The sequence below is a fragment of the Chaetodon trifascialis genome, chromosome 8 (genome assembly GCF_039877785.1).
Source record: "Chaetodon trifascialis isolate fChaTrf1 chromosome 8, fChaTrf1.hap1, whole genome shotgun sequence".
In the NCBI taxonomy this organism is placed as follows: Eukaryota; Metazoa; Chordata; class Actinopteri; order Chaetodontiformes; family Chaetodontidae; genus Chaetodon; species Chaetodon trifascialis.
This window is the reverse complement of record NC_092063.1, coordinates 15888177-15902173: the sequence shown is the minus strand read 5'-3', so window position 1 is coordinate 15902173 and position 13997 is coordinate 15888177. Positions and strand designations below refer to the sequence as shown.

The 13997-nt window shown below is 40.4% G+C and overlaps 2 protein-coding genes across 3 annotated transcripts in view; both read left to right on the top strand.

The window, feature by feature from the left end:
* espn (espin) overlaps positions 1-13469 on the top strand; it is a 39797-nt gene extending 26328 nt beyond the window's left edge. For both annotated transcript variants that reach the window (XM_070969048.1, XM_070969046.1), the window contains 5 exons: positions 499-644; positions 1512-1889; positions 9767-9846; positions 10695-10715; positions 12282-13469. In XM_070969048.1, the coding sequence (XP_070825149.1) occupies positions 499-644; positions 1512-1889; positions 9767-9846; positions 10695-10715; positions 12282-12429 (773 nt within the window). In that variant the 3' untranslated portion in view covers positions 12430-13469. The remainder of the gene's footprint in view (positions 1-498; positions 645-1511; positions 1890-9766; positions 9847-10694; positions 10716-12281) is intronic.
* Positions 3412-6568, top strand: LOC139335444 (espin-like protein). Its single transcript, XM_070969049.1, has one exon. The coding sequence runs from the start codon at positions 3936-3938 to the stop codon at positions 6033-6035; it is 2100 nt and encodes a 699-aa protein (XP_070825150.1). The 5' UTR covers positions 3412-3935; the 3' UTR covers positions 6036-6568.
* Positions 13470-13997: the final 528 nt, after the last annotated feature.

Below are 13997 nucleotides of genomic sequence, written 5' to 3'. Positions count from 1 at the left end.
CCTCTTCTCTTTGGGTTCACTGTAGTGAAATAATTTTGAATTGCTCCTCCCCATCTAATTGCTGCCTAATGTGCTGAAATCTCATTGGTTTACTTGCATTGTCTTTGAAATGTATTCAATGGAGTTTGGTATCTGGGAAGCCATCTGATTCATCCGGATTGTGTCATACGGTTTCAGAGGCATGTCTTTAGCAAATCCCGAACCCCAGGAGTTCTAAAGGTAAATGCCAGTTAAACTAAATAAATCTAAAAAGAAACTTATCAAGCTATCAATGAGAGACAGCGGCTCAGTGTACCATAATGACCTCCCATCACTGTCCCACATTCTCCAGGTCAGTATTGTTACCTGCCTGATGGGATGAAATATTTAACACTGAAATGCCACCCAACCCTCCCTCTTTTTCAGTGTATCTCTCTCACTCTCTCTGTTTCTCTCTCCCTCTATTCTGTCTTTCTTTCTACCTGGTTTCACTTTTCTGCTCCGTCCTTTTGTCCGCAGGCACAAAATCTTTCAACATGATGTCCCCCACTGGTGACAACTCCGAGCTGCTGGCAGAGATCAAAGCAGGGAAGAGCCTCAAGCCCACACCTCACAGTAAAGGCTACACCACTGTCTTTTCCAGCAGCGGACCCACAGGCAACAATGTAGGTCCATACCCTTTCTCCACTACTGATGATACATTTACATAACAGTCACAGACTAATACACAATTGCTTATTTTAGAAATTCAGCTGCAGCTTTTGCCATTAATTGTGGATTTGATGTCACTCTGTCTTAAATTGGTCCGGAAAAGAGACAGAAATTTAAAAGAAGTGATGACATATCCAGCGACATGCCTGTGATTTTCCTCCTCACTGTTAGTCACTGAACACCTCAGTAATGTTTGCTTCATGATTACATCAGTGCAACTTTATCAGTCAGAATTTAATTTTGTTCACAAAAGACAGTAATTTCCTGATAAATCAGGGTTCCTATCCTAGAATTTGTCAATTGCCAAGTTTCAATAAGTTTGAAAACTGTGCACAATGTTAGCAAGGGAATACCAGAGCTCTCTGATTTCAATGGATATATCACATCCATCATGGAAGCTCTACTGTACTTGGCTCTATTTAGAAACAAAAGCATTATTATTCCAGTTTCTGCTTCTAATATAGTTTTGTGAAGAAAAACAGTCTGAAATCCTTTGATTTGTCCTTTCTCTGCTCCTTATAAATGGTGTATCGCTCTACCTTGTTTCCATTGGTCCCTTAAGGCTAAGAAGAAACTGGCAACCCATGATCTCAATTGCTTAAAACACATTGCAAGTGGTCAACATGATTATACACCATATACATTAAACTTGAACAACTATAAAGCTACCGTTAAGGCTACCTACATGAATGTGTTAGAATCTGGAAGAAGTCTTGACATCATGTGACACACTCCACACACTTTCCACAGGAATAGTGTTACTGGTTAAAAAAAATCTACCAACTATCAGTCTTGTCAAACCCAATTTTCTCCTGTCCCAGGGAAACACCGCATCTCCACCAGAGACCCGCACATCTAGTCCACCACCCAAGCCATTATCCCCTCCACCATCCAATAGCTCTGTGTCCTCCCCACCCACCACCCCTAGTCCAAGCCCCAGTCCAACTGGCTCCAGACCTGCCATGACCATGTCAACCTCTGCAAGCCAGGACCAGCTGTCCTCCAACTCTGTGATCAATGGTAACAGTGGTGGCAGCACAGCAGGAGTAGAGTCGGGGCGTAAGATGAGCCTCGCCGATGTGGAGGCGCTAGTGCCCACTCATGACGAACAGGGGAAAGCAATCCCTGAATGGAAGAGGCAGGTGATGGTGCGAAAGCTTCAGGTTAAGATGCAAGAAGAGGAGGAGCACAAGCGCAAGGTAGGCAAGATGTTGCAAGGCTGGAGAAAGGTCCAGAAGTTTTGTCGTTTCTTAGCTATCCCATTTGTGGTTCTGTAAATTCAAAATGCTATGCTATGCAAAATTATATGCGGCTTCAGTTTCATATAATTAACAACACAAAAGGGATAGCTGGTGCTTGGATTTGAGTGTGGATCTTTGAGATTTTGAACAATGAGGATTTAGAAATGTACTGATTGTATACATGTACAGCATAAATGTTGATGCCTTTGAGATGTGTCAAACAGTTAGTTGAGGGTGAAACATCCAATGGAAGCCAAGGCTACAAGTTCATTTCACATCTGTTTTCTTGACATAAAAGCTAAAAGAGAGTGGTTTGACACTGTCAAACAAGCTGCAGTTATGGACTTGATCACTTTTTGCAGTTTAATTGCCATCACCTGCCTTATACACTACTTACAAATACTATTCAAATATAAATACTAATAAATTCCTTTTGTCTTTCGAATCAATGACATTTACCCCCTGGTTTCTCTCTTGATGGATAGTCACTGCAGGGTGAGGTCATATTATGTTTATTTAGACAATGTGTTAATTAGTAATTCATACTGTAGCAATCTGAACACTTGTTAGTCCTGTGTAATACAAGGACTTTGCATTATGTGATTTGATTGATTGAATTTGACTGATTAATAATTTATTGCCATTGAGGATTGCAATCGTATACTATTAAGTGATTCAGCAGGTGTAAATTTCTCTCAAATATCTTTTAGTGATACTGACATGTAGTACTTTGCTTATTTGTAGAGATGCACTAGCATCATTAGAATGTCTTAAGGGCTGTTGGACTTAAAAGTAGAAAACTCAGCGTACCATAGAGTATTTTAGTGATGTATTTCCCCCTGTAAATAACACATTGATTTTTAATAATTTCCTTGTTTCTTAATTCATCTGTATGCATGTTTTGTTTTCATTGTCTAGATTAATAGAAAGAGACTCTTTGGGGTGCGGTGAATTGAATACTTGGCTACAATGCCCATCACAACATTAACACACTTGACTAATGGATTCACAGTGTGGGCTGGTGTTTGATGATGGAGTTTTGCAGCTCAAAGTTTTTACATGCTGATTCAGTGGTGTGATGCCGGGCCCATTCACACTACAGGTCAACTCGTAGAAAAAAATACATTTGTATATCACTTTACTCTTGAAGTTGCAAAATAATACCAATAAAATGTGTGTGCAATAAGGATAAAAAAACATCAATGCCATTTACTAATTCCACACCAGTTTCCTTAATCAACAAAACCTTTGTTGCGCTGATCTCTTTGGGTTGACAATTTCAACTCTGTTGCACCTCTAACCACACCCAGTGTGATTCCCTTTCACTGTTGGGTGAGGACTGAAGTGTATCCGTCTATTGCACTGGTGTTAGTATCCAACAGTGATATAGCATGGCACTATAGTCACTACAGTGCAGTGTTACATCATATTTGGGTTGCAGACAAATGAACGTTGCAAAAGCTGGATATCAGTAAAAGCAGAATTCTCAGCATTTGTGTAGTTAATCTTTAAAGTAACCAAAATAAAAAAAAACTGACTAATTAAAATGGGATAGAGAAACTGCAAAGAGGGATTGAGTAAATACAGATGTAAAAATGGCTAAAACTGTACAAATGTAGACATGTTGCGAACCTATAACATTAATCAATATTTTATACATATCAGTATTGGTATGATTAATATATAGTTGTCAATTAATTCAAAAAGGACAAAGCTTTCTCTGTTCTCTTTGGCTCAAAATTAGACAGTTATGTGTTTGTAATGAGGCAGTGCCATTGCACCACTAAATCCATGTAAATCCTGTGTGTCAAGATGGATTTGCACTGAAGAGTGTGTTCGCTCCAGGAACTCCGAGCAGAAGGAATCCCAACCCCCTTCCCTTTCTTCTTGTCTCTTGGTCTACTTTGACCTCTGATTTAGTTTGCGGCAAGCGGGCACTACCAACCTCAAGAATGGCACTACTCCCACATCCACAATGCCATTTTGGGTCCATTTGGGGAATTGATGACAGAGGAAGACCTAAACCGCATTGAGAAACAAATTGAGAACCTGCAGGTCATGCATAAGGTCTCAGAAGTCGAGAAGGAGCTGGAAGAACTGGAGCGGCAGCTTCACCAGCTCCTGCCAGTTTCTGCTGCGCTCAATCAAGGGCACTTCTCAGTCAATCCAAAACAGGTACATGGCCAAGCTGAAGATCTCCCAGCCTGGTGCAGCAAGATTTCTACCCTGCTCAAGAGTATGGCCATTCTTCTTGCCACCCTTGGGGGGAAAGAGATAGACATCTTGGATCTTATATTTCCTGGATATTCTGAAGAAGAGGCAAGGCATGTCAGCACCGGTCAGTCCGAACCAGCAGGATCATTTGGCACTGGATTCATCGGACGGTCTCAGTCCTTCTCAACAAGAGAGGATGTGGAGAAGGAAATAAAGCAGTGTGGAGTTTCAGTGAAGAACCTCAAGGCCAATTATGAAATTCAGAATCAGTCGCACTCAGCAGAGAACAAAGCAAATCGAGTGTACAAACGCAAGAGGTCACTCCCTGTGGTAAGTGAGTCTAGTCATCATCCAGAGACAATTTGTGAGGATCATGTCCCTTGTTCCTCTGCTGAGGTGTTTCAGTCCCATACCAACGGAGATTTACCTTCAGTGGAGGAATCAGTCTTACCACTTGTTGAAGAGCCAGTTATTATCGCATCTCATGCTCCTCAGATGTATGTGCCCTCTGAGGTAATGGCACCAACTAACATTGAACAGTTCAACCAGGTTCTTTCTGCAGACCCCATTTTAAATAATGATCACCTAACAAGAAGTTTGGAGGTACAGACAGATCTAAGCTACGTTCAGGAATGCATTGAAATGAGGAAAGAGAGAATTGTGTTCCTGTTCCTTGAACACTGGCGGAAGTACACCATCTCTGAATCTTATCGGACTAAATATACTGGCAGGAGAGGAAATCATTTAGACATAGGCTGGGAGGATTACAACCAATTTAGTGCACAGATTGGTGGGGAAATGCAGAGTGAAGATGACAAACTGCTCCTTTTCATGAAGTCAAAGCAGGTAGTAGGGAATCTAATTGGTCACTGGAGGACAATCATGAGTCAAGTGCCCACACGCCAGATCCGCAGGCTGAGTCGTGCCCAGATGATCTATTGGCCAGAGCACTTCTTGCCACACATCAATGGGTCACCTGTGAGCTATGAAAGCCTAACCCTTGACCTCTTCATGCTTGGATACTTCCAGTTGCTGGAAATGAACATGTCACGCAGTGAGCGCAAATTCCGCCACCTCTTGTGCTATGAGATGTTTGACCGTCTTGGTAGCCATAAATGGGAGGTCATAAGGCAGTTTCACAAGGAGGTCATGGAGGACATTGAGAAAGGGAAGCGAGACTGGGCAGATGGTTTTGAAGACATAAAACTCAAGTATTTTGGAGACTCTAATGACGGGGGAGGTGTGATGACTGCTTCTCTACATTCCATGTCTCCTGATATGAACATTATGCCATCACAGGAGTCACCCCCTCCCCCACCTTCTCATCCTCCACCTCCACCACCACCTACCCATCCTGCACCCCCACCTCCAATTCCACAGTCTACTTTCCCGCCAGCCTCACAATTAGATGTTTCTCCATCATCACCACCTGCAGCATCCAAGGATAGTGTATATGACAACGGCCAGTGTGTGGAGCAGAGGACCCAGAGGGACCTATTAGGGAGCAATGCTCAGGGGGATGTAAAAACCAGTGAGCAGATGCCATCCAATGAGGCAGCTGTTTCTAATGGGAACAGTTCAGAGAAGGACCACATACAAAGCCTGACAGCTGAAACTGTACAACACACTGATGCAACAGCAAAAGCTGATACACTTCAGATCATAATAGAAAACTCTGAACCAGAACCAGTGAAAGATGTTCCACCTGTTGCTGTTAAAATCATAGAGGAACCTCATGTTGATAAACCTCCACCCAGAGATGAACATAATGAAAACTCCATTAAAGTGATCTACGAGTTAAAAGAGTTCAGCAACGAGGAGATCATCAGATACATTGACCGAAGTTTTGCTTTTTGGAAACAAAAGGAAGCTGAGCTTTTTGATATCTAATAACTGTGTGGACTCAGGGTCCACTGGGAGCCCAGTTCAGCTGTACAAGCAAAGAGGAAATGCATAAAGAGCAGGCTCAGGGAAACTAACCTGCAAAGTGGAGTATGCTGGGAAAGGAAGCTAATCTGGTGTGTTAGCTTTTAGGCCATGTCACATAAGGGATTTAAGTGCAGCAAAGCAAAGAGCATCCACTTAGCTGGACTGACTTTGCATATGCTGAAGTGGATGAAAAGAAAGCCTGTGATGTCAAAAGACACAAACATTTGTTACAACCATTTAATTTTGAATTGTGTTGAATGAAGAGCTTTTTGAATCTGATATGATTGATTGCCATGGTGCACTACTTCACAAGAAACAGGTTTTTAAAGGAAAAGATTTGCCATAAAAGTCATGAAGTGTGTTTGTTTCGGTCATCTTTGTAATGAGGGGTGGAATTGGTAAAACTCTGCTCACTTTCTTTATATTGATTTCTTCACACTGCATGTTCACATAGCCTCAGCAATTCAGTATCTCAGAAAGGCAAGGGATGGGCTTCACAAACTAGGTCTTCAGTGGGTTAGCAAGCGGTTTGCAAATGGCCTTTTTCTTTAAGTCTTTTTTGTTTATACGTGTGCCTTTTAGTACAGATTACAGAGATTAACAGGCATAATAAATGCAAGCTCTGAACTTGAAATTCTTATCAGCAAATGAAGCATTCACTTGACAAAGCTTCATCTATATGGAACATCCAATTAAGGGTTTGTAATTGTTCCATGAAGTTTGTTCTGTCTTTTTGTTACTCTATTTATAATTTGAGTGTTTTTGAGGGATTGAGAGATTTGCTTAAACTTTCCATAATTTGAATTTACATTCCTTTCTTATTTGGTTTCTACATTGGTGTTAGAAATAAAGTTTGTTGACTTTTGTGATTATATTATTTCAGTAGTTCTTCCCAATGTCATTTTATGTTAACTGTTGGGTTTCCTCAACTGAAACACCTCGCCAATAGAGTATTTCAATTATCTAAATAAATAACAAGCCAAATTAATATATTTTGAATATTCACACTGATATTTGTACCAATCAAAGAGCTAGTGTGGAACACCAAGCCCTTGAGTGTGTAATCCTTGGCTGTGACACTTGTAGCACTGAAGGCCAAAGTATTCTCATAGTGTCTCTTCTGCAGCATCAAGATTACCTTCAAATAACCCTCTTAGCGCCACCCGCTGTCATGCTATCCATGGCTTACAGAAGCCATAATGAGGTTACAGTGAATCTTGATCAACTCACAGCCCAAAAGGGAAGGCAGTCAGCTGGTAAACTTAAAGGCATATATATAGATTTGCAATTATGTACAGTCTTTGTTTCAGATTTGGTGAATGGAAAAAGCACATTAATGAGTGTACAGTATTATTTTAATACCATCATTTAACACTGCTTTTAATCTGCCAAGCTTGCACACTGCACAAGGGCAAATATTTGTATTTATAGCATTTCTTGCACAATGTACATGTGCAAGGTGAAGATATCATTAAGGCCAGACATTCAACAGCATTAGCAAATAAATGTCAAATTTGACCTACAGTGACCCACTAGCACAAAATCCTAGTTATAATTGCCAATTTAGTGGCAGTAACACTACACAAATTGTAACTACCAGACCATGATTTCTCTCATATCATAATAATAAAGCATCTGCCATATTGTTAGTAGATACCATGATCAACTTGCCTTTTGCTTATATAGGCCAGATGATCTTGGTTTCTAAATATGAATTCAGAACTTCTTACTCAAAGGAACAACAGTCATAATCCAGAACGGTGTACAGGCAAACTTACCCATTAAAAATACGTATTGCATCTACAGTATTATTGATTGTAATGGATGATTGCCAGGCTGCAACGCAATGCACTGGCTACACTCACTGGCTCACATGAATGTAATCTGTTGGCACAACGGACGACATGAACCTGAGTCAAAAATTAATACCTTTTTGAGTCCCATCAGGGAAAGGCTGGTTACCAGACTTTTCAGTCTAACAGCATTGCTATTTTGCTCCTTTTTCATTGTTTTTAACTGAAATAGCCAAGCAACCCTTTAGCAGTTACAAGTGATGAGCTTAACTGTTGCTGTTCCTCTCAGTAATAAAAGGACAGCTGAGTTAGACAGTTCATCTGGGCTCCTTCTAGTCTTTTGGTTACCTCTCAAGCTGTGTGGATGGAGTATTTTACTAATGGTATTAATGTTAATAAGTCTGATTTAATGTGAGTTAAAATGGACAGTGCATAACAGTAACATTGCTGACCGTAGCCACAGTCACAGATAAACTGCTTCCACTCATGCAAGCTGATTTGTATGGATGCACTAACTAAACACTGCATTTCCCCAAAGGTGATAAAAGTATGTTTAAAACAATCTGTCACAGAAGTTTAGGGTCATAGATTTCATGTCTCTGGCCTACATGACCCATTAGGTAACTAACTAGCAAATCTGTCACTCGTGGATGAGCAGTACATAGACATATTCTAGTGTAATACAATTCACATTTGGCCATGTGAATTAAATACCAGATGTGCACTCCAGCTCTCTTTCCATAACAAATCTATTGCCTAATTTTTCTTCTCAGGAATTCCCAAGGGAATCATTTAAAATTCACCGTGTAGATCATCTTACCTGGATTCACGTTTGCCATGGCAAGTGAAAAGCTTTAGTAAGAGGAATGCAAAAGGGTAATGTATCTTGTCAGGTGAAGATGAGAAATCCAAGATGGCTGCCCTCTTTCTCTTTCCCACCACTCCACCTCCGATTACAGCCTGAAAGAGAGAAAAGGATCCAGTTTCTGTTTGTGTGCGCTGTCTGAGAAAGTGTCCTGTAGAACTGTGTTCTGTCCATTGAAAAGGTTTTATTTTATTATTTATTATTTTATTTTAAAGAAACAAGAGAAAAGTATTGTGACATCTGCTTGCTGTTCTAAGTACATACATTAGTTTACTCAGCTTATATGCAGTGTTCCGTCTATTAAGTGCTCCGTTAAGGCAAGTGCTCAAAAATTCACAATAGAGACTATGTTTATCAGTCTAACATTTCATTACAGATGTTTTCCTGCCCTCTCCAGCATCGAGAGGCTTTATGTCAGAACGCAAGCGTGAGACACTTCAATACCACCTTTGACTAACTGTGATTGATTTGATTGTGGTTTTCAAAGCCTTTGACACAACCACCTAGAAACTCTAATAAACCCCATTATGCAGGTTTATTGAGTTATCTGGATAAGTTCGATGAGTAAGAAAAAACCTGCAACACAAATTGATGTAAGTATGTAAAAACTGAAATGAGTGAATAATGGCTTTGTTTTACACATATGAAGTGTGTCTGATGCAATATACCCACCCTGACTGACAGCATGAAGGGCTTGAATGTTGATTGAATCTGTGATGTTACTGATAATTTATCTAGCTACATATATGCTCATCATGGTGTCCTGTAACGATAAGTACAGTCCATGGACTGCTTCACAGGTCGAGGAGCGTTACAGAGGCAGTGTATTTTAAGCTGATGCTGCTCAAGTATTCAACATAGTTTGTTGAACAGCAACTTCAATGCCACTTTAAAAAAATTTATCTGAGCGCGATCTCTCACCGCTGGGATGAGGTCATGCAAAACAGGATAGGAGAGCTGCTGTTAAAGTTCCTTCACTGACCAGTATGGGCTGCTATCCCTGTCTCTCCCCTGACCCCTATGTCCCTCCACAGGCTGACGAGGAGGCTGCACGCCTGGCATCCATGCCAGCCTGGAGGAGAGACATGATGAAGAAGAAAATGGACGAAGAGAGGTGAGCAACAAATCTGTCTTCCTCTACATCTGTTTTTCCTCTTATGCTGCAGCATATTTATTATATTCTAGGAAGCTCATGCTCATTATTTTTGCACGTATTAGTTTGTTCAGTAAGAAATCCTTGGAAATGAGGATGCGAAATTCTTGCTCAACCTACATTGCACTATAATATGTTTTTTTCATGTATGTACTGTAGACTGAGCTGAGGTATTGTACCATTCAGGACTCTCTCTCCCCTGCAGTTGAGCCTGAATTTTTCAGGGCTATTATTTAACAACAGGCTGGAAATTATCTACAGATTTTAGTGTGCGCTGATGCAACAGCGTCACACAGTTCTTGCTGACTCTATTGGTGTCAGATTAATGCTGCTTGATTCACAGGTTGATATTGGGGGGCTGTTCATAGTGCTGAAGTAAACCTAATATGCCGAGAACAACCTTGAGATGCATATGTTGTATGTTGGGATAGTGTTTTGATGGCAGCATGCATTTTCCATTGTTTTGATTAACAAGTGCATCTCTTTGTGGCCAGTGTTTATATAAGCATAATACTAAGTTGGACTACGTGCCAAGAAAACATTGCCTGCACCACTACACCACCATAATGTCCTATTCATTCCAGACAGAATGGACCCATGGACACAACAGAAAGTGTATGTTATTGGACTGGGTGTTCTTCAACTCCACAAGCACTCAGTTTTGAACTTAATGCTGATTATGTGATATTTTCATTTTATTCTATCAATAGAAAGCCTCGTAATAATGTCCTCATTGTTTAACTTATGGAATAACTGCTGTTGCTGTTTAAGATATTTACACCTTTTCTTCTTGTGCTTATGTTCTCCTGATGTGACAGGGAACAAAAAAGGTAAGAAAAAACCTTTATTGCATATTGTAATGTTTACATAGCATTGATCCTCTTGTGAAATGTGTTAAATGATAAGAAAACACCTACTCTTGGCCATATGTTTACAAATTGTTTCCTTACCTATAGACAGTGGTTTGTGTTTTTGTTGTCGTAACGGCTAACGTCACTAGGTGGCGCCCCCTTCTGTTAGCCATTCTTTTCTCACTGACCATACTGAGGAATGATGTGGATGTGTTTTCTTAGACTAAAACATACACTGAAGAATAAAGAAAATAGTTATATATATCACAGACTCAGATCTATTTACTGTCAGATATAAGCTAACAGGCATTAGCCATCCCTGGCCTCCTGCTAACACCGTTAGCTTAAACTCCACCGGACCACCACACACTCACCTGTCGATTTAGGCCCTGAGACACTCGTCCTGTGGGCTGGGACAGGTCTTTTTGTAGAGAATGTAATGGCGCACACAGCCTGTGAGTGTTGTCAAATATCCACTGATACAAAAGGAAACAAAATGTTGAGCTAACATCGCTGTGTTTCTAAAACATCTGGGCAGTATAGCACAACATGCTGAACCACTGCTACAGATTTGACATTAATGCGTGTTTTTTAAATGATTCCCACATGAGCTGAGCAGCCAATCCCATGAACCGAGAACACACGTCACAAATGTCTGTTTTAAGCTTCTTTATACTTCTACTCCACTACAGTTTATCAGTATTAAAAATCTATAGTTGACAATATATCAGTCACAGAAGCAAAATAGGTATTTTTACATTATTTTAAGTACATTTTGCTGATAATACTTCAATACGTTTACTGAAGTAGGATTTTGAATGGAGGACTTTTACGTGTGCTGGAGTATTTTCACACTGCTTTTTTGTAGTTTCTAGTTTTTATTACTTTTTTTATTCATACTTTTTAAATGATCTGAATACTTCTTCCACTACAGCATATCAGGAGAAGCACAGGTGTAATTGAAACATTAAAAACTCCATTTAGGTGAGCTAGTCCAGGGTAATGGTATTGTGCATACTGGCTCACTGGCATACATTGTTAATGGCATTTGACTCACCTGTGCTTCACCCACTATGACATGTCAAAATCTGTCATGGAAAAGGTCTATTGAGGAAGACACATGCAGAAATACACTGTACTACCAAAAGTATGTGGATACCCCAGTCCACCACACCAGAGTACACAAACCACTGTGTACTTTGTCACGGTTAGGGCAATGTCCTGAGGTCCCAGTGAACAGAAATCTTAATGCTGCACCACACAATGATATTTTAGACAAATGTGTGCTTTGAAGTTTGTGGCAAGGGCCCTCTCCTGTTTCAACACGACAAAGCCACTGCACACACTTTTGGTCATTTAGTGTAAAAATAGAGGGAATCACTTGTGTTTGTCTACATTATTTTGTAATATATAAACTGGTTTAGTGTGATATTGATCACTGTTCCTAATTCCTCTCGAAGAAAAGCTTATAAAAGCTTCCTTTACAATTCTAACTTCTACTTTGTTTCTCATCCTTTGTCCATCTTTCTTCATGGATGCATCTAGAAAAGCGGAACAGCAGGCCAAACAGGCCAAGGAGATAGAGGAGAAGACGGAGCTGGAGCGACTACGGACCCTGGGCTACGATGAGACCAAGCTGGCCCCCTGGCAGCGACAGATCATTTTGAAGAAAGGGGATATAGCCAAACAGTGAACTGGGCCCTCTCCCCATCCTTTGCCCCGCAGCACTCCCCACCCTCATACACCCACCCCAAGGCCTTCACTAAACACCTCCCCTTCCCTGATCCTCCACCCTCCGCTGTACACTAGACAGTGGGGAACAGTTTCTCTCCTCTAAACCCTGTCTCACTCCTCGGCCTCCAGAAATTCAGGACCATGCTGTGGTTGCTGCTGTCCACACTGGCTTTGAGGCTCAGCTTGGGTGAAACACAGCGGTGAAACACCTCTCATTGTCTCATGGACAGAAACTCGTGGTCTTTTAGTGCTAACAATAGCTGTGACATGCACCGATTCTCCTTGCTTAAGACATATGCTATAAATTCACGTGTCCTTTTCGACATTAAATGATCTATAGTATATATCCATTTGCTTTCCCACAAATCATCAGAAGCTATTTCACATAGATTCACTCAAACAGAGAGGTTGTTGTTAGATGGAGGAAATGGGGAAAAAGCCTGTCATATAGCCACACTCACCATTATGTAATGAATGGAAACGTAGCTCCATAACAGTTGTGTCATCCAAAGATGGCATGGACATACTCAGCAAAGGCTTATTAAACCTTGAAGCAGCTAATGCATTATGTTTGTAGACAATATCACATCTTTATCTTGTTATATACATAGTCATGAGATTTTTGTATCAAGCTCATAGAAGCTCTTTCGAAAATGACTTCATTTTATTGCCAGAGTTGTAATCCTAACACTGCTAATCTGTTTCTTTAGATGAGCTTGTTGTCATTTCTCTGTGGATTTGGAATATCAATATATATCCTATTTTAAATAATATAAAGATTATCTAGCTGTGCAAATTGAATTTTATTAATTATCACTGGACAAAAGCTGCAATGTTCCAATCTATTTTTTCTATGTGACCTAAATGTTAAGCTGTTGTGATCATGAATGTGAAACGTGTGCATGCGTAAAGCGTATTGAGCGTGTTGTGATTTAGTATGAAGCACATTTGACCCCAGGGCCGTGGATTTTAAGAGAAAAACAAACAAAAAAAAAAGACAATACTGCTTGGTTTCGGCCTTTTTCAAACAAGACGTGCACATGTGAAGAGCAGCATCTTATACCAGACATCTCAGCTGCACACTGAATATTGCAGAAGTAGAGAAAAGTCATGAGTTTATCCTGTGTCCTGTTCCAGCGTTTGTCCCGCTAACCTGGAGGATAAATCTCTGATGAGCCGATCTGCTTTCAAAATGCATAGAGTGTTCCCTGTCGGCCAGAAACAGCTGTAACACCTAAAATGTGCTGTTCTTTAGATAATGCCAGCTGTGTATTAGTAATCTGCAGCTGCTAGTATGAAGGGTCCAGTTGAGTTTGCCGCAAATATCTGATTATAAATAAGATGAGCAACACTTGCACAATGTACTGTATAATTCACTGTAGATATTTTGGATACTCTTCAGATCATTTTTGCATGACACAAATGGCAGGCTGATTATTATAGAGCTAATTTTATTCACCAGTTCTCCAGTCTAAACAGTTTCTTCCAGTCCCAGGTTTTGAAACAGTGATGGGATTCACATTCATG

Excerpts from the sequence above, each read along its gene's own strand:
- LOC139335444 (XM_070969049.1), top strand. The coding sequence starts at position 3,936 with ATGACAGAGGAAGACCTAAACCGCATTGAGAAACAAATTGAGAACCTG.